General features: G+C 37.7%; 2 protein-coding genes across 2 annotated transcripts in view; one reads left to right on the forward strand and one right to left on the reverse strand.

The window, feature by feature from the left end:
- The window catches only part of LOC145981800 (VPS9 domain-containing protein 1-like), a 54,419-nt gene that overhangs the window by 14,396 nt on the left and 13,113 nt on the right, over nucleotides 1-26,910 (forward strand). Inside the window, exons 4-8 of the mRNA XM_083115223.1 lie at nucleotides 3,157-3,249; nucleotides 5,863-5,984; nucleotides 11,078-11,252; nucleotides 14,347-14,574; nucleotides 21,229-21,460. Of these exons, the coding sequence (XP_082971349.1) occupies nucleotides 3,157-3,249; nucleotides 5,863-5,984; nucleotides 11,078-11,252; nucleotides 14,347-14,574; nucleotides 21,229-21,460 (850 nt within the window). The remainder of the gene's footprint in view (nucleotides 1-3,156; nucleotides 3,250-5,862; nucleotides 5,985-11,077; nucleotides 11,253-14,346; nucleotides 14,575-21,228; nucleotides 21,461-26,910) is intronic.
- Nucleotides 1,515-2,935, reverse strand: LOC145982030 (protein pelota-like). Its single transcript, XM_083115597.1, has one exon. It carries the CDS (start codon nucleotides 2,809-2,811, stop codon nucleotides 1,657-1,659), a length of 1,155 nt encoding a protein of 384 aa, XP_082971723.1. The 5' UTR covers nucleotides 2,812-2,935; the 3' UTR covers nucleotides 1,515-1,656.

The raw sequence follows: 26,910 nt of genomic DNA on the forward strand, positions 1-26,910 counted from the left end.
CACTCATGAATAGTTTTGCCTGTCAATGCCTTTTCCTATTTCCCTGCACTTTTTTACTCTTTCTGCACTTGTGCATCTAGATCATTGTTTCTCAACCTATGGGATGCAACCCACTGCCAGGTCCCGAGGGAGTGTTTGGTGGGTCGCGAAGTCTGCCTCTAAAATGTACTTCCTGTGTCTTCAAAACCTATTACATTTCAATTGGTAAAATATATTCTTTTAACAATTTAAATTCAACCCTTGTATGTAGTCTAAACTCAACATTTCTGTTATTTGCACTCTACCATTGTTTTTTACCGGCATCTCTTAATTTCAGCATGTGTGTTTAGTTAGACTAGAGTAAATATGTCATTTAAATTACATATTTAATTTTCTAGAATGAAGTGTACGTAATTTGTTTAAGCAAGTGTAAAAGAGGGCTTCTTGAAGTACTCGGTTAGCAAAAATATGATTATAAAGTGGGTGCACACCCATACAAGTAATTCTGCCGGTGCCCATGCTTATGGGTTCCATGAAGTGTAATATCCTTCATGGTGGGTCGCGGACTGAAAAAAGGTTGATACCACTGGTCTAGATGGTTGCATGGTGCAACACAGACTTGTCTACTAGTCGATTGGGTGGCAACTGTCAAGTAGTGTACTTCAGGTCTGCACCATTTGCACCACATTCTGAAGCAGTGTGGTGTATTGTCATGTGGCAAGTGCTAACTAATCAAATGACAGTTTAAAGTGGCACACAGGCATTTGTCGAATCATCGGAACTTCAACATCGCTTATTATCTACTCGGTTGAATGTATTTCTCTGCACCAACCTGACACCTTAACTACACTAGTGTCAAAAAAAGTGCTGTAAACTAGACGGGGCTAAAATGTACTTTGTTAACTTGTACACACCATGACTGCAACAAAGCTGCTCCTAACAGAGGAAAGATACATCAACACACCAGTCTTTTCCTACACAAAGTTGGAGAGTTTCTACGTCTCATGATATGATTCTTTTTGCTGTGTCTATCATGGTTGCTTCTATTTGTATACAACAGAACACCTGGAGGAAATAGTGAATTACTCGGTATCATAATAATAGCAAGAAATTCAATTGGACTTATGCATACAGTAGGAATTGTAGCTTGTATTCTTGGCATAGTGATTCAAACAGTGTTCTTGCTTTAGTAGCCAGGTACTATGCACCTGGGAGTCCGGAGTTTAAAACCATATAGGCCCTAAATGTAACTTTCTTAATGGTGTCACTGCATTTGTAGGAAATATACGTTGCATATGCCAGAAGGAACATAATTTGATCTTTATGTTTCATTGAGGTACACAGGTAATTTCACACAGATTGAAGCATTACAATCTGCAGAAGACTTAATTTTCAGTAATACACACTTATATGCTTCAAAAAGAAATTGTGAAACTCCTTGTGTAAATCTTGGCAACTAGACTGTTTCTTTAAAGCTCACAAAAAGTAGTAGACACGCACACATATACAAAGATCTGAAGAACAAGCCAACTCTGTCATGATTCAAGGTTATTAATTTTTAATAGCAATAAATACAGTCGAAGAAAACTGAAAACATACACATTTGTTGTAACATTAGTGTACAGAAAGAAGCAATTTCTTCAACAAAAATTACAACTGAAACGCAGCACATTTCAGTCAGTTCTCTTGATCACTACCATCAACCTCATCTTCTAATTCTGGCATGGGAAAACGTAACAGTGCAGCCAAACCTGTCAACTGATCAAGCTGTTCACCTGAGACATGCATGCTTGAAAAAATTTTTACATCACCTCCACTTTCCCTTACACTGTCCACTAATGCTACATATCTCTTCCTCTGTTGAACATCCTGACATCTGAATAAATTATCAGATATTAGCAATGTTTCAATAGCTTGAGCTTCATTTGCCAATTCCACATGTTTAACACCATAAAACGCTTTTGAAGGATCTGTCTGTAATAATGTATAAAAGGATTCTAGAGCCTTTACTTCCCCTGATGCTTTTGTGTCAGCAACTTTTGTCACCACCACTGGATCTGCCAGTACTTCTCGCAAAGAATGTTTGAATCCACTAGAAGAATGCACAAGCATGAATTTCGATTTATTTTCAAGTAGTAGTTTGTTGTCTGTCTTCACAGCTTGCTGAAACATGTATTCATAGAACTGGTCTCTCACAAATCCTGGACTTGCGATGATCACACACTTAACAACATCAAAATTCACATGTCGTAAAATAGCCTGCATTACACTTTCAAAGAACCTCGCAAGACCCTTCTCATGCTGTTTACAATCGCCCTTCCTTTTTCTTGGAATACTTTGATCAATCTTGCCTCGCATCAAGGTCATGCTTGCTGTGATAAGGCATACATGAGCTAAGCCTTCCTGCATTATGACAGCAGCCAAATCAGCGTGTTGAGTTGGATCACAGGCTGTGTCTACTCTCTCAAGAGCAACAGAATCCCATTCTCGTTTTGCGACAGTAAACTTGCGATTGAGTTCCAGGTCGAGCGTGTGATAAGCTCCCATTTTTACATATTGGTTTTCTTGTATGTTCCTTCCCTTCAGGCGAAGAACACATGCTTGGGTATCAAAATCAATATTCTCAACTTGAATTGTTAGAGTAGTGCGAACACGATTACTTGAGGACGAACCTGTCGATGATTCTGTCTGAACTTTCCTTATTGTTGAAGCTCGAACACCATCCCCTTCACTGATCAGATTGTAAGCATGCCACATATCTTCAGGTTCGTCTGGAATAAGGGTGACATTCCCTCCTCCATCTTTCTCGATGTTTTTGTGTACCAGCTTCATTTTGAAATCAGAATGTGACGCACACTTGAGGAAACGGTATTAACATGTAACTTCCTATCATACTTGATGATGTTGATAGAATGTGATGTAACATCCATTCTCCTCTGCGTTGATGAAGTGAAAGTGAGCGTGAGGAGTAATAAAATATTTCTATTCTTCTTTAAGTAATTGATAGTGTCTCGTAGTTTTCATACAACGTGAATGTCTATTATAGCAAAATAAATATTGCAATGAGAATAATTGAAGCAAATATACAATATAAGCACGGTTGAAACATATTAATAACCAAATATTTAATAATTTACGGAGATGAAAAACGTAATTTCTTTTTGTTATTTATTACAGGAAAATTGACAGTCAGTGCTGGACGATTTGCACGAACTGAACATCTCTATCAAGAGCCGTCACAGCTGATCATCGCGAATGTTGTTGAACGTGGTAAAAGGGGTAGAATACGTTGTTTAATATGTTTTATATGTACTGTAGGCGAAATATTTAGAATGTTCTTTGTGAGAATGATTTAAATATGGGATTTTTAAATTATCAAAAGTCATCATTTTTTCGTCATAAGCTACTTAACTTGAATGTTAATAAGTATTTTAAAAGAGCTTGATGTATATGTTGAAAAACACTTATTCTGTGTTGTTATTCCGTGTTGTTCTCTTTTGTACACTCTTTGCATCAGTTTTGTAAGTTTATTATACTGCTTCAGGGAGAACATAATCACAAAATTTAGGTAATAAATCTGTGATAGGACTATTGAAAAATTAGATATTGCCCACTTTCTTGGTTCTACCATGCATGGTATTTATAGCTAAAGTTAGTTAATAACGAGATAAATGTTTATTTGATTAAAATATGATTTAGTAACAATATGAAATAACCTACTAGATGTTATTTCTTGTCAATTTATAAGAAAGTGATACATGATTCACTAAGGTAACAGTGAATTTTGACAAATGCCCTAAGAGTTTAATATATTGTCAGGAATTTTTACCAATAAATACATATCTCTCATGATTCTGTGGGCATTAAATTGTGTATTACAGCTATTATTTATATCAAGTACAGTCAAGTTACTTGACAGACAAATGAAATACATACTTTTAACTGTTTATACCTGAGTGACGTTTCTCAACAGCTTCATTAAAAGGTAGTAACAAATCCTGCCTAATCCACCTCACCCTATCTGAAGATTTCTCTGAGACATGTGGAAGGTTTAACCCTCAATCAATTCTTCCCCTGGACACATCCTGATTGAATTACTCCATGTGGAAATGAATATTTGAAAATTTATTGTTGCACCATGTGCAAATTTTAACTTTTCACCTAGTGTACTTTCTGTTGAGAGGTTTGTATGCTTACTTATAAGACTTAATAAACAGTCATTAAGTATGCACATGTTTTATCAGTGACAACATTTATCCAAATGTAAAACCTGTATTTTTCAGGCACTTTGAATATTCATTTTGAAGCGATTTTACAGTACCGGGAATTTCTCCATTTTGTTTGAAATTCGGCATATTCACTAAATTAGGGCTCCTAATCACGAATCTGAAGTTAAAATTTGGTGCTCACGTGTCAAACTTGCAAAATAAGAGGGTCAGTCATCGCAACCGACAATGCACAATTGCTCATTATTTATTGCAAGATTTTCCGTTTCAAATACTTAAAGAACGAAATATATATATTCCTGATATTACTACGACCCTAAAATTTAACTATGTTTCCTAACCTAACCACGTGCCAATGGTTCGTGGGGCTAGCGCCAATGATCCATGGGGCTAGCCATAATTCAGGAATTTCTATACGTGAGCGCCACATTTTAAGTGCAGATTCGTCATTAGGAGACCCAAATTAGTAAGTATCCGAAATTTCAAACAAATTGGAGAAATTCCCTGTATTGTTAAATTATACCAATCTTATTCTATCTTATAAAACTAAGTTTTCAAAATAAGCACGTGTATATACTAGTAACCTGTAAAGTCTTCAGCAGTAGAAGATAGGTCAGAAACATCCAAACTTTTTTGCGTGCAGGGCCAGTAACTACTTGACGAATTGGTTGTGGGTCATGTTACATCAAAGTTAATGCCTGAAAATAAAGTTAGGTTTTTTTATAAGTACTAAGGTAGGCCACTTAGAAGCCAATGGTGAGCCAGAGATATACTATGGCACTGAGATATACTATATGCAGGTGTGAAACCCTTATGGCAGTGGTTCCCAAAGTGTGTGCCGTGGCTGGGGTACAGGGGCGCCATGAAATGTTCCAATATTTTCACTGAAATGACAGTTACTGTTAGTCTCAGAGGAACGACTTGAGATGACCGGACCCCTCTCCGATTTTCTTCATATTTGGCATACTCAATGATTGAGGCCTCCTAATCATGAATCTGAAGTTAAAATTTGTCGGAAACGCCTAGAAATTGCAAAATAAGCGAAAATAAGACGTTAGTTTTCGGAATGGAAACTGTCTATTTTCGCGAATTTTTTTGTTTCACAACCAAATATATATATTACTGGTACTACCACGACACCAATTTTAACAATGTTTGCCAAACCTAACCGAACTAACCTAACCACGTGCCAATGGTCCGTGGGGCTAGCGTCAATGGTTCGCAATTTCTGGACGTGACCGACAAATTTTAACTTCGGATTCGTGATTAGGAAGCCTCAATTAGTGAGTATGTGAAATATGAAGAAAATCGGAGAGGGGTTCGGTCATCTCAAGTCATACCGTCTCAGATTGTTTTATTACTTTTACATTTAAAATGTTTCTGAATTTAAATTATGTGTTTATTTTTTAACTTGAGGCAAGCGATGTAACCACACCAACTGAGTGTTGAAAGTGTTAGATAGGCATAATTCTGACTTGTGAGCCGCAGAAAAGTCTTGAAATACTAAGGGTGCTGTGAAACGAAAAGGTTTGGGAACCACTGTCTTATGTTGTTTCAGTTTCAGTTTTCCCCCTGCCAAAAAAAAGCAATAAAAATGTTTGAAATTTACCTTAACAATAACTATACCATTTTAAATCTTGTTTAAATTGCATTCCAGATAAACAGTTTATAAGCTGTCATCACATTGTGAGACTTGTCATGAATGAAGACAATCTTCGCCACAATGTTGTCACATGTTTATGCAAAGCCATAGATCTGGAACATGGAAACAATGATGTGGTGAGTCATTATGTGTTTTATGCTTCCTTTTCTTGGCCCACTTTTTGATCTTCATTGTATGAAAGCAATGTAATCTAAAGGATTAAGTTAATTGAGGGGTTGTGAAATAAGTACTGGAAAGGGTTAGAGAAAAGAGTAACGTGAACTGGATATGACATGTTTTGAGAAATTGTAAGAATACTCAGGTAAAATTTAAGTATCCCCGAAATGCATTTCTTCAATTTTACAGGAGAAATTACTTACCGAATACAGTTTCTTTAGAATTGTGGAAGTTCGGGGAAGTGTTTTCTCGCATCGTTCATTCAATTTTGCCGGTAAATCATCTCTTTTTCGATATAAATGTGTGACCGATGCACGAAAGCTCTTGCATCCATTTACTTCCAGGTGGATGTAGCCTGTGTGTGATGACGTAATCCCAGTCAATCCCGGTCAGTGTTTCCAAACACGTGTTTTGGTAACTGAAGAAGATAAGTTTCCGCAAATGGTTCGTGGGGCTATGCGAGAATGGTGTGTGGGTCTACGCATATTTTTTTGCGAAACCAATTTTTAACTATTGTAACCTATTGTGACCCTACCTAACCTAACCTTACTGGAAATGGTTCGTGGGGGTATGTATGAATGGTTCGTGGGGCTACGTAGGTATTTTTGGGTGGAGTGCGGTGGAAACACTGCATGCCGACTACAGTAGTGAAACTGTTACCGCCATTTAGCGTGTTACTGAAGGGAAAAAGAAACACAAAACTTACTTCATACGTCGAAAATATAGATTATTTCCATGCAAAAAACGAAATGGTACCTTCAAGAATCCTTAGGAATGCAGAATACATAAGTACCAATGTGAAAAATAAGAAAATAAAGGAATTTCAGACGTTTCGGGGATATTTAATATTTAATTAATACTCAGTGGCGAAATGTGCTGTCTTTGGAAGGGTAGGTGGGGGGAGGTTAATTTTTTAAAAAGTAGTATGTTATATAGCCCCTAGAAAATAAAATATATCATATTGCCTGAATCTCTTCTACTGCTGTTCGAAAAAGTTGGGATAGCGATTGCAAAGGATAATGTAGTGATTAACGATCTCACCTTATGATCAAGAAGTAGAAGGTTTGATACCCCCTGGAGGCATTGGTTCAGATTCTACTGTAATCTAGTCTCGATTAGATATCTGAGAATAAAGGCGCTTCTGTCTCGAAGGTCAGAAAACAGTGACGATGGGACTCGATGTTCTAACACATGTCACCCAATGAAAAAGCCGTTCTGTTATATCAAAGCTGCTTGTAAAAATTATTTGCTACTTCAATAACAGTCTTGTAAATGTTTCTTGCATTAAGGAAATAGATCTCAAGATCATCACTTAGTATTTATTTCTTTTTAATGCTGACCTCTGCGGAAGATTGGTTATAACAGCACATTACGACAAGGGCCCCAGGTTTGAATCCTCACCTGGGCATAGGTGTTCTTTGTGAGTGTCCCTTCGTCAATGTCATCATATCATCGCTCATCCTCATCTTCCCAATTAGCCAAATGGCAGAAAGCCAAGTAAAATAAACTAAATCTATCAATCAATTATTTCTTTTTAACTCTCTTATGCATATAATTCTTCTTCAACAAGCTACTTTTTTTTAATTGTAATACGATTTAGAAAATGATGAAATGCTAAATGAGAACACGGACACGTTTAGTGTAACGCACCGACCAGAAAATTTCAGAAACAGAGATTTTCTCAATACGTTTGCACTGTACTTTGCCCCCTTTTAAAAGTAGCGTGTTTTCAGTTATGTTACTAATCATGAAAGGAAATTTCTCCTCAATATCCCTTTCCTCAAAGAAATAAAATACTGAATCGACATTGATGTGGGGCACATCCAGCAGCTAACACTTCACGGAAAGCAATTCCTCAAAATAGCTGAAAACAACAAACTTAACACTGGTAACCAACTTACATGCATTATTTGCAGTTAGAATTGTAATAATGACTACGTTGATAGGTTAGGAGGCCAGGTTTAGAGGTGTTAGCAAAACATTTTCGATACGTGTTAGCAGCTGGGTGTGCCCCACCCCTGGCACACACTGAATCTTCCATGGAAAGACAGCCTCAACAAGCTGTGCGTCCACTGCCTGCTTCGTCACGCACTCGTACACGATCGGCACTCTTCGGGAGGCAGAGGCTGGCCTCACCATGTATGTTACAGGTGAACACGCCCCTGAATGTTCTCCCGCACGAATCACATAGGTTGTTATGGGACCAGCTGAGGCACTCTCAGGCGGGTCTCACTGAATGCGCAGATCGAGTTCTATGCAGGGTTGGGAACTTGCGCTAATTATCGGAAGACCTAGACTTTCAGTTTTCTTTTATTAAGCGATGTTTAATGAAATTATAAGTAATAAAATTATCCATAATAGACAAATATATAAGGGTAGGCCTGGCCTCAGGGCCTCTTGGAACGCTTCACCACTGGGAATACTAATAAGTATTAGAGGGTTGTGTATAAGGATAATTCAGATGAGAGGTGCCGACCTCCGTGGTGGAGTGGTTAGCAAGCAATGTTTGGAAATTTCTACTGGAAATTTTCTTGCAAACAAAATACACAAAATCGATCATTAATTTTAATAAAATAATTTGTGTTTTAATTATGTTACTGGAACATATAAGTCTACATATATTAATATTTATTGTCATTGCAGCAAAGGATGGACATTTGTATCGCAGCAGAAACTAGTAGTTTATCGATGGTTCACTTTAATTCCTAAATCGTCAGTAATTTACGACACTTAAGTGTCATGAAGTAACGGTAAAAGTAACTGTTGAGACGTTACTTCCATTGGAAAGAAGTAATTCTGTTCCAGTTACAGGTACTTGATTTTAAAAGTAACTAGTTACAGTTAAATTTCTTCAAAAAAGATAACTGTTACTTGTAACTACTTACTTCCAAGCACTGTTAGCAAGGCATGTTACGATGCTAGGGATCCTTGGTTTGAATCCCAGCCTGGTCATAGCCATTCTTTGTGACTGTTCTTTCATTGATTGCATCATGTCATCACTCATCCTCATCTTCGCGATTCACCAAAAGTGACAGAAATTGGATGTATAATGGACCAAATCAATGAAATCAAGATGGGAGATGGAGAACAACACTTCTTCATGTTGTGGTTGGAAGAAAGGAATCAGTACTTGCACCAGAGGAGGAGGGGGTAGATCAATCAACAAGTCTCCCCCTCCCCCCTCTACAGCTGGCAAGAAAAACTGGGCAAATGACTGCTCTTTTAGCTCAAATATTCATTTTTGTGTGGTGTTTGAATGTACCAGGTGGTCATAATTTAATTTCCCCTACTGAGAACCCTCTGAAGAATCAGAATGGCGTGAAACTTTTTATATAGCTATTTAACATGCTTCTGGTATATGTGGTTCTTGTAACCATTTTGCCAGTGACAATTAAATCATTGTGTTTTTCCTGATGTGGATGGGTTTCCAGACAATTTTCTTATGTAGATAGATTTATTTTCTTTTTCTGCGAGCCATAGGATGTACGCACTACATATTTTTGATTTTTCTACACTATTTTGTTACATTTAGTTTTCTTTTAACCTGTCTCTTACTTTATCCCCTATGTACACATTCTTCCCTCCCTCGGCAGTTCTTCTTCCAGTCTTTCTCCCTTCCTCCTCTCTCCACTTCTCTTTTCCTGCACTCTCACCAGAGAACGCATACGTTTTGCTTTACACACACTTACACTATAAAGATGAGTGGTCTGGAGCATCATCACTCATTTCGTTGCCTTCTCTAATAGCGTTCCCTCGCTGTTGTCTTACTTCTCCCAGGTATTTCCCCACTTGTTGCCCCACTTCCTTTATCTTTATTCTGTCGACTACCACTTAAGTGAAATTCTCGGTTGTGGAGTGGTTATCACAGTGCGCTAAAGTGCCAAGGGTCTCAGGTTCGAACCCTGGTGTGGGCATTTCTTGTGACTGTCCTTTCATCAATTTCATCATATCATCACTCCTCCTCATTATTGTAATTAGCTAAACAGGGCAGAAAAGCGATGCTACATAATCCAAATCACATCCCGTAGTGCATAGAAAACTAAACACAGAAACAATAACGTGACCTTGGACATGGGGTAATATTCTTACCTCACTTCGGTAACACTTTACTATAGGGGTGATGGATTTCTTACTTTTTACAGGAGAAAGTACTTACGGAAATCATTTTCTGTAGCGTTGTGGAAGTTCGTGAATGTAGTTTTGATCCATTTTTATGCAAAAACATGTCGTTTTCTGCGAAAATCTCTGTCCGACACACTGTCTCTGCTGCCGCCATTTGCTTTCTGCACAAGAGCACAGTGTTCTGTGTGTTGGATGATGTAAACCAAGTCAGTGTTTCAAACTCGCCGTGTTTTCACTATAACAAGACGTGTCGAGTATTTTTAATTTTTTTTTTTTAACTATGCTTGCCTAACTAACCTCACCTTACGGAAAATGGTTTGTGGGGCTAACGTGAATGATTTCTGGGGCTAACGTGAATGGTTTTTGCGGCTAATGTCAATGGTTTGCGAGGTATTAGCATAATTTGAAATCTGGGCACGAAAGTAGGTATTTTCTGGTGAACAAGGTTTTAACACTGCATAAATCGACAACACTCTCACAACGCGCAATGAACCAATACGCTATCGCCATAATGTGTGTTACAGAATCAAAATAACAAGTAACTGTAAGTACTCGTAAATGTAAGAAATATACATTATTTTCGTTAGAAATTCATTATTTCACCTGAAGAAATGTTCCACATTCCAGAATAGTACGTTAGCAATGTAAAAAAGTGTGAAATAAATGATTTATAGGTGTCACCCCTATAGTAAAGTACTACCCTCACTTCCAAGAACACAGCTATCACATGTAACAGTAAATAATCAACTTGCAGGCAGGTACTCGGTAGTGTTCCTTTGATGGGTGCCAGGTAGCAGAATTAATGAAGAATATGAATAAAGTCAGGTAGAATCTACCCCACATCCAAGGTTACTGATTAAAGTACTGACTGATAACTTACTTGAAAACATTTTTTGTCAATGTATGTATAATTTGCTGTCAATTTGGATAGGAAGCCTACCAGAAGTATTTAGAAGGATTGTCAATGGTAGCAACAGCACTTCTGCAAAGCGCCCAAGGTAGCCGTCCAGCTAGCAGCACTCCGTTGTCTTGGAAGGAGAGAAAGAGTTTAGTAGGATTTGCCAAGCAGAGTATAGATCGTATAGTCGTTCTTCTGGAAAAACAAGGTTAATTCTTTTTTTATTTACATCACAACTTTCCTCTGCAGGTTTGTATATGCATACAGTGGCATGCCCAGGATTTTCAAAAAGGGGAGGGTGTTACATATCCTTTTTTAGTAGTCAAAAATCATTTTGCCATTTTTTTCGTGCCTTTTATATGTTTTCAAGGAATACTGGTCCAAATAGTTAGTGTTATGACTGCCAGCAACCCCCCTTGGGCATGCCACTTTTGCGTACTCCTATTGTAAGTAGGGCTGAGCTGATACCGGTGCCAGTACTCTCACCAATACCCACCAATACTGATGCCGATATCAATACTTGTAAAATTCGATTTTAAAATATCAAAGGCTGGTTACCGAGTCATACTAACTCATCACATCACATTCCTTTAATGGCATTAAATAACTCCCAAATTATTATCGTGTAGCATTCTAACACTTTAAAAATGTCTTGTGACATTTGGTAATTATTTTTTAATGTAAACTTCTCTCTAGACCCAGAGGATGTAAGGAAAGATATTGTCTCTCTTCTTCGGTTTCATGTAAACACTGTTCATTCTTGTCGTTTGGTTTAACCTTGAGAGGGAGAAAAGTGACGTAAAAATATATGCAAACACAGTTATTAATATAACGCCTCTTTATGCTATGCTGCCCATCATTCTGTGTCATTTGGAATAAAAATAAGTCGCTCCAGTATCGGCCGATACCAAGAGTCACATAAGAGATTTACACAGGAGGGAAGAGTACAAGAAGAACTTGTTGAATCCACAATCCTCTATCCGTGCGCGAATGCAGATAAAAACAAAACAAATTCCACAGTGACCTTCACTCATCAAGAACTGCACATTCATCTGGCCCAGAAACAGCCCAGCATGGTAGTAATGTCGGTTTTAGAAACGTCCACCTTTCTTTCCCCACGAGTTTGAGGGGAGGAATTGGAAATGAACGATTTCTTCATTTCCACACAGGTTTCATCTGCTTCCCAGGAGGGTGAGGATTTGTTGCCCAGTATTTTTCGGAAATACTACATGTGGAACTTCTTCCAATCTGCCACACGGAAGGGTAAACAAACTTTTGAAAAGCATAAATGTTGCTCTTGGTCTTGGTTCTAGAGACTCAAAAACAATGGTACTGATAGGAAAATTTCAACCCATACTGATACATATATATATAGTTTATTAAAAGGCAATTTGTGTTAAGATGAGGCTATATATTTTATGTATCGGCTCAGCCCTAATTTTGAATGTATGAAATCAGTCTGATATTGTAGAAATGTCATCTGAAGGAAGGGTCAAATCAATTGAAAAGACAATATCTTTTGTACAAAACAGTTCCTTTTTAATTTTCTTTGCTTCTAAGGTAGACATATTTAACTGTGTTAGCCATCTGCAATAATGCAGTTCATAATAATTCTTTTTAAACTTTGTACGTAGTAATCTAATAAGAAGTTTCTGAACTGATTCTACTTTTTGATGGTGATTCTTTACTGCCGAAAAACGTAATTCATTCCCATATTCCAGAATTTGAGAGACTTATTTTATGCAGGTATATTAAGGTACTATCTTTTTAAAATCTTTCCATGAGAAAAATATAAAATCTAGGATCTCCTTTGGACTCTTCGAAATTTCAGAGATATGTGTTTTTGAAATAGAAGACACAAGTCTATTGATAATCCCAAATCTTTATAGTTAGAGCACACTTTCACTTTATGTTGATTAATATAATACTCCACATTTCCTTATATGTGCCTTCATGGCATGGTGCAATGTGCATGGGAACTTTGCCTACCTGATACTTACTTTCCTCCCCCTTACCCAACAGCCAATTACTGCTCAGTTTCCCCCCTCATTATTACGAGGGCATGCTGAAAAGTAATGCCTCATTTTGGGAAACAGATGCATTTATTTGAATTAAAGAAATGCAGGCAACTTTCTAGAACTTTATTGTCTGTATCTACACAATTACTTTTTCACATAATCGCCCTTTTGACGACACACGTCTGCCAATGATAGAGAAGTTTCTTAATGCCTTCACTGTAGAATTCTTGACACAGTCTCACTTCTGTTTGCACTGCATCATCAGAATCAAAGTGAACTGCTCTTGAGTGTTGTTAAAGAACACATCACCTTCAAGTTCGTAACCCTGAAGCAACTGTTGGCTAATGTACAGTCTCTTCTGTTTCTTGTCAGGAGTGAGATTCTGAGGCACCCACCATGCACCAAGTTTTTGGTATACCAGTTCTTCGATTGTCACCTACACTGGCTCCCGTGATATGCCATATTTGAATGCAAGCTCTGCCTGCATTATGAGACGTTTCTCTGTAATGAGTTCATCGACACAATACATGACCTTCATTAGTTCCAGTACTTGGCCTTCCACTCCATTCTTTGTCACAGACATTGAGAGTTCTTTGGCAAGGGTTTTCATTATGAGCACGAACAGCCGAACGTCATACAGTACTGACATCTGCACATTCATCCCTATATAAAAAGCCTTCATTCTCTGATGAATGTCAATTGGGAGCACATTTTCTGCAGTTAGAAACTCGTCACAGCACGCTGCTTCAGGCGCACCAACATAGTGTGATTACATGCTGCCATTTTCCTAGCTATACTTCAGCACCCTCTGGTGATAGAAGTTTCAAACCTACAATGGGGAAGCGGAAAAGTCTAATGAGTACAGTGCAATACTGGTAATGGTAACCGGTATTTTACCAATCCGATATAAAATTGGAAATTGCTCATTGACCTTCTTATAAACTGTATGTTACCACATGGACTGAGCTTTTGCAATGCAACAGAAACTACATATTTAGATATTTACTTAAAAAAAAGTACCTCATGGAGATTATTTGTTTGTTCACAAAATTATAACAAAATGGCCCAATATTGCACTAGATTGTAAGATATTTATAGATATATCGGATCATAGTTTTACTGACAGACCGATATGCCTATATCGGCCGATACAGTACCGATTAATCTGTCCTGTCCCTAAAAATAACTGTCTTTACACAAATCTTCATGTTGATGCATTATTTTATGCATTGAGATTTTATTATTTATATTATTGTAGCATATGCATTTTTTCCCATTCACTAGAACGTGAAGCAAGGTGCATTGAAGAGGATTTCCTGCTAAGCTTTGATGACATAGTGGGAACTTTAGGAGGAGCTTCTGTTGACCACAGTAAGAAGAAACCATCTGAAGCGGAAACGAAAGCAAGTAGGAACCTGGAAAGGCAGGTTGTCAATATATCACCTGATAAGTGTGTGGAAGTTCCTCCTGTTTCACTACCCAGCTTGCCTGCCATGCAGAAGGAGGACTCAGGTATATTCATATTAGAAGTGGGTGATAACAAATAAAAGGTCTGACAATTAGGTTCATGAACTCATCCTAGAAAAAGTGCTACATACCTCATTGCTGAATATCACTACAATCACCTTCAAAGTACTCCCCTTGGGAGGCTATGCACCAATGCCAGTGCCTAAATGCATAGCCATGAAATTAGGCAGGTGGCAAAAGTTCACGCTGTTGGCACTATTTGCTCAAAAGGTCAAGGATGACACAAAAGTGTCCCACAGAGAGGTCGGTCTGATGCTCGAACTAGGCAACACAACCCGGTTGACATTGTCACACAGTGCATGCTTTGCTTTTACCATATGTGGCACCACCACAATTCTGCCCAGCTGCCTATTTTCATGGCTGTGCATTAAGTCTACCCTTCAAAGCAAATTTGGAACTCTTTTTCTGGAATGGCCATCAAAGCTGCTATCGTATAACTAGAGACACATATTTTTGGTAAATAACAAGCAAAATTTCGGTACAAAAACAGAATTTTGGGTTCAAAAGGGGTAAATGAAATAAAATGTCAGTGTTACAGCAGTGAAAAACAGATCAAAAGTAGTATATAAAATGACATTTTGGTTTCAAAATTGTGAACATAATCCAAAATTTGATTTAAAAACTGCACTTGTTACAAAATAAATATAACCCTTCTAATAGCACATTTATGTAGTTACCAGAGTATTATTTTTTTTCCTGTACAAAGGGGTCCATTCTTGCTTCTGAGGTATTTACAGCAGAATTAATCAATTTTCCATGAATTGCATAACTCACAGGATAATTCAAACTTCAGAAAGTGTCGTTGGTAAATAAACACTAAATTTCGAGTTTAAGAGTCTATTTCGCATTTTGCATCATTTTGTGACAAAAAAGGGTAGGAAAATGCACCTTGCACCTTTCAGAAACATTAAAAAATAATTAGAATGTGTTATTTCGCATTTCGTGTTTTCGTCAAAAACGAAATATGCATGCCCCTACGTATTATCCTTGAGGTCCATCAAAATGTCTTCCTTTCAATATTTCTTATATCTTCGGGTAGGGTTACCAGATTGCTATAAGGAAAATGTAGGACATAATGTCTCAAATACATATTTCTATAAAACACATTAGAAAATGATGCTTTTAATTTTGTAATGATGCGATCATTACTGGATCCTTTTTATGTTATAAATTGTGTATGTCTATGTCTATGTCCTGTACGTTTGAGTTCTTGGCCGTTGGGGAGCGGTAAGTTTCCAGTAATGGTTTAGGTCATTAGCGGGGCCTATAAAAGGAAGGGAAGGCAGCAGTCGGTCCCAGATGTTTCGGTGCAATTCGGCGAGGTAAAGAGGTGTTGTTTCTCTATGGGGCGAAACGAAGAATCTTTCTTGATAATATGAATAGGCGGATACTTTAACTTTCTTTCTTTCTTTTAATACACACACTTGCTCTTTTCACACTATCCCAATAGTTTATTTCATGTGGGTACACAACACACATACCTTCAGCCACCTTTTTTGGTACTGAGGGTTATATTTTTTTTTTACTCGTGGAGCCAGTGGCTACGCGAGTCTACACACTCTCTTCGGGAAGGGGGGACAGGGTACACCGGAATGTAATTTTGCGAATAACGGCCAAGAATTAACTTCTGTAAATATATTATGAATAAACCTATATATATCTAAAAGGAAATGGGCGTTATACTATAGTTTGAAGAAATACGTGTCTATTGCCTAAACTAGCATCCACAGAACTTCAGGTACTGCAAGTTTTGAACCTCGGGACAAGGATTCAAAAATGTATGGTTGTGTATATTGTGTATGTTGCTGAGAATCAGCCTAAAAGCACAAAATATACCGTTACAATTTTAATAAAAGAAGAATTCTTAATGAATTCTTGAATGCCAAATTTCCAAACTTGAAATCATACTAAACAATGCACTTCTTCCTACATGTTTTAACTTCTACTTCTCAGAGGGGTCAATTTTTCTCAAATTTTCAGGTTTAGTCAAAATATATTTATGAGAGACTGGACGGTCACACTCTTTGAAATTTCAGGGACCAGTACCAAACTTTTTACAGACTTTATGATACAACTGAACAATTATTTCTCTTGTAAGTGTGTTGTGCTGATGGCAATGAAAGTACTCTCTCAACATTTACATTATAACGAATGGCAAACAAATATTCAGCAATAACTGTAATTTGAAATGGTTCCAGAAATTTTTTTTAACCTTTATTTATTCGACCCCTAGTTAGGTAAAGTTGGAAATTAGCAATTAAGAAAACATATATCTATTTAATGAAAAACCTCTACCAAAAGGCCAGTTAAGATCAAAACTTAAGCTGTATTTACCACATTTTACCACACACCTTTCTCATACCAAGATTTTTCTAACTGTTTCCCTATCAAGTATATTACTTGGTCTGCTTTGCTTCTCGCAGTCATTTGACGATTTTGACACAAAATTCAATGATTTTTTGCAATGTTTTCGCCAGTTCTGCTTGTTACCCTGCCCTCTCTTAATCAGTGACGCTTCCCTCAGAAAATTGTTTCATCCATTTTGTACCCTGCTGTTTCTTCAAGGCATTATCTCAATAAACTTGGACTAACATGACCCTTATTCTACTTCCACTCTTACGCCAAGTTTCACAAGAAATTTAGTAATATTTGTTCATTGCTCTAATTCAAGCTCTGACATTCTCACGATGGTACGCAAGAACATGCAACAACAATAATGAACGCCACTCACCAAGACATCGCCATACTTCGACAAGAAAAAAGCTGAGACACTGATTTACGAAGGTTATGATATATTGGCAAGCTCTTTGTACAGTGCTACAAACATACACGCACAGTGGCAATTTTGCAGACTTAATTGTCAGACCATGTACTTATTAGACCAATAAAAACATTGAAAAAGAGTCCTCATGTTGAATGGTTATATTCCAGTATTTCGTCAAGGTCAACTTCTTCAGGGATATCAAAACAAAGAGTCCTTACATGTGTGTGTGGCAGAGTTTAGAAATTGTGAAAAAGGAGATATTCACAGAATCTGAAAGATAGTAGTAATGTTCATGTGGTGGAGTCAAAATATGAAAGTTGTAGAACTACATGTGAAAGGTACAGGCTGAAACACTCAACCTCTGTATCAATTTCATCATATCATCACTCATCCTAATTGTCATGATTAGCCAAAAGTGGCACGAAAGGGACGCTAAATAACAAAATTCAACCAATCACAGCAGGATTAAATAGGTTGTTTCCTACTCAAGTTTTATCCTGCACCTTTTACATGTATACCTGTCCCATGTAAGTGGCATATCAATTTAAAGTGGGATCCGAACCACCATGTGCCTTCACCGGGTATCGGCCCTGGGACCTCTTGATTACAAGGCAACAACGCAACCACTGTGCCGTCTAGAGGCCCAATTCAAATTTGATATATGACTATTGCAAATTAAATCAAGAAGACTTAGGTGGGCAGGCCATGTGGCACGAATGGGAGAGGAAAGAGGAGTTTACAGGATTCTTTTTGGGAAACCTGATGGTAAGAGACCTGTAGGAAGGCCAAGACGAAGATGGGGGGACAACGTTGAGATGGACCTAAGGGAAATCGGTAGGGATGGAAAAGAGTATATAGAACTTGCTCAAGATAGGGAAAGATGGAAGGCCTGTGTTGCTGCAGCCATGAACCTCCGGGTTTAAGAAGGCTAGGGAGTTAGTTAGTAATTAGGGTGTTACCCAAATTATTGATTACAACTATACACAAATAAAATGTGGTAGGATTATTTATGTTTATATGAGCAGATTTATATGAACCTCCTGCAAATGTAAGCGTTATTGTCGATTTTTTTTAGGCTGTTCCCACATTCAAAATTTACCTCAATTGCTGCGATGAAATGTAGCTGTAGCAAATTTTTCGCTACAACTACAGGAATTTTGTAGCTTGACTACAGCTACAATTTTAAAAATGTAGCATCGTTACATCTACAACTACAAATTTTGTAGCTATCTACAGTAGCGATGATACAAGTAGCATATTTCTGACCACTGCAAATAAGCACTCTTGTTTCTGAGATATCAGAAGAAGCCAGGTAACCTTGATGAAACATTGGAACATAACGATTCAACGTGCCAATGTAAATACTCTTTTTCAGTATTGTAATATCAATATCATATCACAATAAAAATATACTGGTGTGATATAAAGTCATTGAATATTTAATATAGATCGTGCATCTTTTCACTTCTTAGACTGACTTTTTAATCAAAATATATCTATTAATACGAGAAAAAACTGTACTTATTCATTCCAGATCTTTCTGTTGAGTCTCCCAGGTGGCATACTGGTAACTAGGTTGCCTTATAATCAAGGAGTTCCAGGTCTGCCATGATGGAAACAGTGGTTTGTAACCCACTATAAACTATAGGTCCAGTCTCAGTTAGCCTATCAGTAAAGTAAACTTCAAATACAAGCAAACAAAATCAGATTTTTCTGTTTTGGAATGTGGAATTAGGTCATTAGAAGGGTTAGGAATTTTGAAAAAGAGAGAGCTGGATCATGGTGGTCATCCCCTGAGTAGTTTTCCTCCTAATATGTGGGTCTGCTGATTTTTGGTCTTACTTGATATTATATATGTGATAAATAAATATATAAATACACTTAAATATTTATTTATTATTTATTTACATATATTTATTACAATGATTCCCTTAAATAAATAAATATACAAGGGCCGATCAGGTTGCTCTGACCCTAACATAGAAAGAGCGGCAATAGGGTTGCAATTTTTTTATATATTTCAACATACTCCCCTGCAACTCCAAAGCACTTTTCCCATCGGTGCTCCACCGCCTGGATACCTTGCAAAAAAAAATCTTCCGACTGGTCCTCTAACCATGAGTCCACAGCCCTTATCACCTCAGAATCATCAGAAAATTTTTGCCCACGAATGTCATTCTTCAAATGTTCGAACAAATGGAAATCACTGGGGACCAAATCTGGGGAATAGGGTGGGTGGGGCAGCAATTCGAACGATGCATCTGCAATGGCGGCCCTCGCAATGCGTGAGGTGCGGACAGGTGCATTGTCCTGGTGAAGGAGCACACCATGGGTCAACATCCCACGTCTCTTTTTCTTGATGGAATCACGTAATTTCTCGATTAGGTCACTGTAGTATGTGCCAGTGATGGTTTGGCCTCTTTGTAGATAGTCAACAAGAAGGACACCCTTGCAGTCCCAGAAAATTGAGGCCAGCACCTTCTTCGCTGACGTTTGCACCTTGAACTTCTTCATTGGTGGAGAATGTGGGTGTTTCCACTCCATGCTTTGTGATTTTGTTTTTGGGTCGAAGTGATGGACCCATGTTTCATCTATAGTTACAAATCGGGCAAGGAAATCGTCTATATCAGCACGAAACTTGTTCTTCACTGATGAGCACTCGGGTGCACTTCTGATCTGGCGTGAGGTTTCGAGGAACCCATCTTGAGCAATTTTTTTCATTTGCAATTCCTGGGTAATTATGTTTTGCACAGTGCCATATGACAGGCCACACATCTCAGCAACATGACGGATAGTGACTCGATGATCCTTCAGCACGATATCATGGACTTTGTTAATGTTTTCGGTCGTCATGACAGTTTTGGTGCTCCACCTCATCCTCACCCCCTTCCCTTTGAAATTTTTGCGTTGAATTCAATATGGCGGTCAACAATATGCTGGACCTGCGCTTGACACACACAGCTAACGATCTCCCTGTGCCTAACCTATTTCTTTCATGACCAGGATAAATCCTTTACATTTTGTAGGGTGTGTTAAGGGACATTTGACTCATCATAGTTCATGTAATGAGGCTTTTATCATTCGCATAGTTACACATATTATTTTGTATCTTCTGATCCCATTGCAGCCCCAGAATGATCTTTTGATATGTTTTAGAGTACGGCATGAGGGACCAAATATATTTTATTCACGATTTTTTTTGGTGATTACATGTTTTGAGATATTCAAGGTCAAAGGTCAAGGTTATATTTTTATCCAAGGGTAGGCTTGTTATATATCACTGGAAAGCTTGTTCAATTCCCTGTACAATAAGCTTTATTTGAGCTTCCTAGGCAAAATAGGGGCGGAGTTACAGCACATTTAGTATAGCTAAGCGGGTTCAAAAAGGGCAATTTATGCGAACTTTGACCTTGAATAATTTAACAATTACAAGATGCATGAGACTAAAAATTTTCATAGTTACTATGTTCCATGCATAGTTTCAACTCCCCAAATTTCATGAAAATCTGAGATGGTCAGGTTGGAAATTGCACATATCTGTGTTGATTTGGGATGGAACGACTTATTAGCAACAAAATAAAAAATTAATGTCAAGAAATATTTTTATCAGTATATGCAGCAGGGAAAAAAATACTTTTTGCCAAACTTCTGGGTTTTAGTTATAATGTGTCAGTGAGGTCAGCAAGTTTTAACCTTTGACTAGTTTTCAGCCCTGAAATACCCATAAAAGATTACGTAATACACTGTCATGTCTGCAAACTCGAGCTGAAGGTGTTCCAATTGCCATATACAAGGGGAAATAAAAATAGTAATTCTCTTATCGCATCCTGATGATTCCTATACATTAATTAGTTCAACTTTCACCACATATGCAGCATCTTCCTGTGAGTCAGATTCACCAATGGCTCGGTTGCGGAGAGAAAATCAGCGATTGATAGCGAGGTACGCCTCCAGACTGAAGAACGCCTCACCTCAGGCAAAGGCAAACTTGCAACTGGAGCTTCAGAGGCGACTGATTGAGAATGCTACCATCACTCGTCAGAAGCAGGAAGCTTGGGAAGAGAGGAAGAAGGGGTTGGAAAATCGATGCATGCAGCTGGCTGAGCAGTAAGTTTCTGGATTTTACATTTTCCTGCAGTACAAACCTCATGGTTTCAATGAAGCAACGTGTTATAAAACTTTCCCGGATTTTACGTGTTCCACATTTTAAGCTTTTCCATCATGATCCCCTGAAAAACATAAAATAGAGGCTCTGTTGAATTCATAATTTCACATAATTATTTAATCACGAAATCCATTTCTCCGAACAACAGCATTACCAAAATAATGAAAATTATGAATTTTGCATAATTTCCAAAGAAATGTCTTCTTTCATTTTAACACACTGGAAAATTGTTGCCTATTCTGATGCTACTGACATAAGTATCGGCTTAACCCTATTATTGCCAAAAAAATGTTGGCTGGCGAAAACAGCTTTGAGCCTTTTTTTTACAGAAGCTTTACATAATAAGAAAATCACAGAAACAGTATACAATTTGTTACATTTTGTGCAAGTGACCTTAAAACTTCAAAATTGACAAAAAATACTCACATTTAAAAGCTTGATAATGTTCCTCAAAAATAATAATTTCCCCCTCTATATGATATAGACTGCTGAAAAACATACAATCCCTCTCCCTTGTCCCCATCTATGAATTATTGAAGGGGGGACGTTAGCCCTGCTAACAATGCCTGTGCTTGAGACTTCTCTGTTGTGCATATTTTAGCATTGACAATACTATTAATACTCGCAATACATAATGTGATATTCGTTGATTACTTTTGAAACATTTTAGTGACTATTAATATTCACAATTCATAATGTGATATTGCTTGATTACTTTTGAAATGTTTTAGTGACTATTAATACTCACAATACATAATGTGATATTGCTTGATTACTTTTGAAACATTTTAGTGACTATTAATACTCACAATACATAATGTGATATTGCTTGATTACTTTTGAAATGTTTTAGTGACTATTAATACTCACAATACATAATGTGATATTGTTTGATTACTTTTGAAACATTTTAGTGACTATTAATACTCACAATACATAATGTGATATTGCTTGATTACTTTTCAAATGTTTTAGTGACAGACTGATATGAAATATTTGCCAAAATTCATAAAGTACCTACAACAACATTATGAATGTTCAAGGAAGAACGTTAAATGTTCATTCACTTGCTTAAATAATGTTAATATTATTAAGCCTTGTTTCCATATTAAAAACACTAAGGTAGCTGACCAAGGCAGTTCATTAAGAATTAAAAGCACTTTACATGTAATGTTTCTACCCTCTATCAGGGTTTTCCTCAGAAGAAGATCTAAACTAAAATTATGTAATACACAAACAGAAAGTATTTATACACATAGCAGGGTGTCCACACACACAAAAACACACCATGTTGACAGCTCTTATCTTGGACGATTTCTCAAAAGGAATTTACATGCACATTCCCCTCTTAACAGGGGCTAATGTGTCTGCATCATGGACAAAGGATTGACCCGTCAGGATTAGCAAGAATCTGGAACTACCTATTTATCATTCCCCCCACCTCTCCTGCTTTTTTCTTGCTTGTGGATGGATTCCTGCTGCCCTGGTCATCTTCTCTTCTCTTTCTTCCTTTGGTAACATTGTTTAGCTTTGTTTCGATGTTAATAAAACATTAAAATGCTGACGAAGGCAAAATTTATTGTATAAAAATATACATTAAAAATGTAACGTTTCCACCCTGTAACAGGGTCTTCTTCAGATGAAGATTCACAATAAATTGATGAAAGATCTAACCATCATCTTATATATACACTCCCAGAACAGGAATTCCTGCCAGGAAATGTTCTCTGATAAGGACGGTGCCTTCATGTTGTTTTGTGTATGGACCCTGTTCTGGGAGTGTATATTGTAGCGTGACGTCGGGTATGGCACGGGATCGAGTCACGCCTGGACGTAGCTCAGATATATAAGAGGTCTTTAAGTTTGATTTAGTTAACCACCTCTACCCTTAAGGAAGCTGATAGATTGTTGGGGAGCCTGTGATGTTGAACGCTACTCACACCCCACACCCTTGCTGTAGGTCTGGCCCTCTGCTTCTGGCGTCGGCGACTGTTGAATGGTGACAGGTGCCTGCTGGAGAGATCGAAGGTGGCTATAAAAGGCGGCAGGCAAATTCGGCGACTTGATACTATGGAGTGCAGATTCTCCGGCTGGCTTTGGCTAATGTTCCTCCGTAGTCCTGACTGCTTCTTGGGTTTCTCGCTTGTTGCCGCCTCGTAACGTCGCGATCTCTCAACTGGCCGTCGCCGTCGTCTCGTTGTTCAATTTGCTGGTAAAAGTGAAGCAATGAAACTGATAGATGCCGCTAAGTACATACACTCGATTTACGCAACAGCCTCCTCTCAGTTTCCCAGCTGTACGCAACCTCAGGTCAACAGCACCCATCCTTTCCCCTCGCCTCAGCCTGCTTCGTCATTTGTGTCATCACACTACAATATATAAGATGATGGTTGGATCTTTCATCAATTTATTGTGAATCTTCGTCTGAAGAAGACCCTGTTAGAGGGTGGAAATGTTATATTTTTAGTGTATATTTTTAACATAACGTTTTTAGTGTATATTTTTAACGTTACGTTTTTAGTGTATATTTTTATACAATAAATTTTGCCTTGGTCAGCATCTTCCTTGTTCACTCTTCTTCTTTCCTTCTTCCTTTTTCTCATCCTTTCAACTTTCTCTAACACTCTCTTCCATTCCTTGTTTATCTTAAGAGCCCTCCATTTCAGTTCATTATGTCTTCTCCTTCCTTTCTTTATTTATTTGGCCTCCTTCCATTTTCTCACTAACTCTCTCTTCTCTTTCCCTATCCACTTAGCCGAATCCCATTCTACTTCATGTATGATGTGTTTTTGTGTGCCTAGACACCCTGCTGTGTGTATAAATATCCGGCCCCCGTGACGGAGTGGATAACACATCTTGCTACGACACCGGCAGTCCCGGGTCAAATCTCGGCCTGGGCATGGATGTTTGTGAGCGTCCATTCATCAATTTCATCATATCATCACTCAGCCCCATCTTCGTAAATTAGCCAAAAGGGGCACAAAACAGGGTGGCTACCAGTCAAGAATAAGTCAAGAAATCAACAGGTAGGTCAAGAAAGTCAAGAAATTGTGCTTGTGGTCAAGAAATTGTGCTATTTTTGACAGTTTGCTGAATTTACATTGTCATATACAGTAGACTCACAATTAACCGAGGCTCCGGGTTAACCGATGGAGTGGTTGGAAAACATCGTGCTTCATAACGCACCCGCTGTTTGTTTACTAGTAAGTCACCGTCCGCGCTGCACATGTTCATTACATCTACTCTCCCTACAGCGTTGGCGTTACATCGCAGCGTTAGAGAGAGGAAAGAGGTTAGTCCAAAAAAACTATGAAAGACTTTTTGAAAAAGTAATCTTCTCATTTATGTTGTACTAGTAATAAATAATTACTATACAGTTTTAAGTGTTGTTTCGTCATTTACGACCTATTAGCACATTATCTCCATATTATCAGAGTTTTTCCGTATCCGAGGTAGTCTTGGTCCCAATTAGCTCGGATAATCGCAAGTCTACTGTACCTGTACTGGATTTGATAAAATTTAGGGATGGGACTGATTAATCAGTACTCTATCGGTATCGGCCAATATAGGCATATCGGTTTATCAGTAAAATTACCGATCCGATATATCGATAAATATCTTATAATTTAGTGCAAAATTCTGCAATTTTGTTGTAATTTTTATGGATGATCTTGATGCCCTACTTTCTAAAAATGTAAATGCTAAATATTCAACTTCTGTTGCACTGCAGTCACCTCCAAACACACATGGGATCAATGAACATTTCAGGTTCTTCAAGGACCACTTCTAATTTTATATCAGATCGGTATCGGTAAATTTTATATCGGTACTTTATCGGTATTGGCCAAAATTTCATATCTGCCCATCTCTAATAAAATTAAATATTTGGAAATCTTAAATTTTATTGAGTTGTGGTTAATATTTCTTCACTTTGTTTCTTAGGAATTACATTTTTGTAAGCATGAAGTTTTGTAAAAATATTAAATTATATGGCCATTCTCATCCAGGATAAAGTCTGAAGCATTATTTTTTACATGCATTAATAATGAAAGCAAGTCTAAATATGTTGTTAAAGTACAACGAGTTTTCATCTTAACCAGCCTTGTGGTAGGGGTTCTTCATTGAATAAAATATATATTTTCTTAATTTCCAACTATAAGAAGGGGGCGATTAAATAAATATTAACAAAAAGGGGGGGAAAGGTCAAGTAGAAGAAAATATTGGTCAAGAAAACGTCATGAAAAAGTCAAGAATTTTCAATCTGTAATTTTGGTAGATGCCCTGCAAAAACAAAGTAAAATAAAGCAAACCAATCAATCAATGTGCATAAATACTTTGTTTGTGTATTCCATCATTTTAGTTTAGTTCTTAGTCTGAGGAAGACCCTGATAGAGGGTAGAAATGCTACATGTAAAGTGCTTTTAATTCTTAATAAACTGCCTTGGTCAGCTACCTCAGTCTTGTTAAATACAGAGCATTCGCTATGAGGCTCGGCAGCAAGCGGCCTGGCGTCAGCGCTTGTCTTTCCCGGCGAACGGGGTCCTTGACAGTTGGTAGACTCAGCTATTAAAATTACAGTTTTCATATTGTGTACTAACCTTGACTACAGAAGGTGTTGAAAATGATGTCCCTCTGCTGCAACACATTCCTGGCATCTCCGAAGGAAATTGGCATTTACACATGCAAGTTCGTCTACTGTAATTCTCCCGATTTCTCATACAAAACTCTGTCTTAACTCATGGATGGTGTGCGGATTGTCTTTGTATACTCTATTTTTTAGATTTCCCCATAGATAGAAATTGCAGGCTAACAAATCGGGGACATAGAGGGTTTTTGAAACACCCGGATAGATTTCCGAGGAGACTGCTCTAACCTTTGTCCTATCTCATAGAGTTTTTCCTCAGTAAGTACATGTGGGTTTTTCTTTCCACTTTTATTCAGAACTGACCCTAAACCTTACGAGGTTTAATATAGTGGTCCTATGTGGAACAGGAACACCAGGAAATTACTTTGCAAGACGTCATCGCACTTCTCCACAATTCATCTTTCCGAAGTAACACTCTACAAGATAAATCCTTTGTTGTAATGTAAACTTTTGTGGTGCCGTATTTAGCCACAATTTTCAACACACGGACACGACACAACACAACTTCCAAGGGAGAATTATACTGGCATCAGTCTGCAGCGTCAACAGAAAGGGAAAGAAAGTAAAGGCAGGGACAGCGAAAAAAACAGACTGAAGCATGTGACTGTCACGGACCCCGTTCACCGGGAAAGACAAGTTCTGACACTGGGCCGCTTGACGCCGAGTCTCGTAGCGAATGTCAGGGAATGCTCTGTAATATGTAATCAGGAGATTGTAATGCAGTTATCTTCCATGAAATTTAGCAAA

Source organism: Lepisma saccharinum, chromosome 30 (assembly GCF_977018435.1).
Source record: "Lepisma saccharinum chromosome 30, izLepSacc3.1, whole genome shotgun sequence".
In the NCBI taxonomy this organism is placed as follows: domain Eukaryota; kingdom Metazoa; phylum Arthropoda; class Insecta; order Zygentoma; family Lepismatidae; genus Lepisma; species Lepisma saccharinum.

Excerpts from the sequence above, each read along its gene's own strand:
- LOC145982030 (XM_083115597.1), bottom strand. The coding sequence starts at position 2,811 with ATGAAGCTGGTACACAAAAACATCGAGAAAGATGGAGGAGGGAATGTC.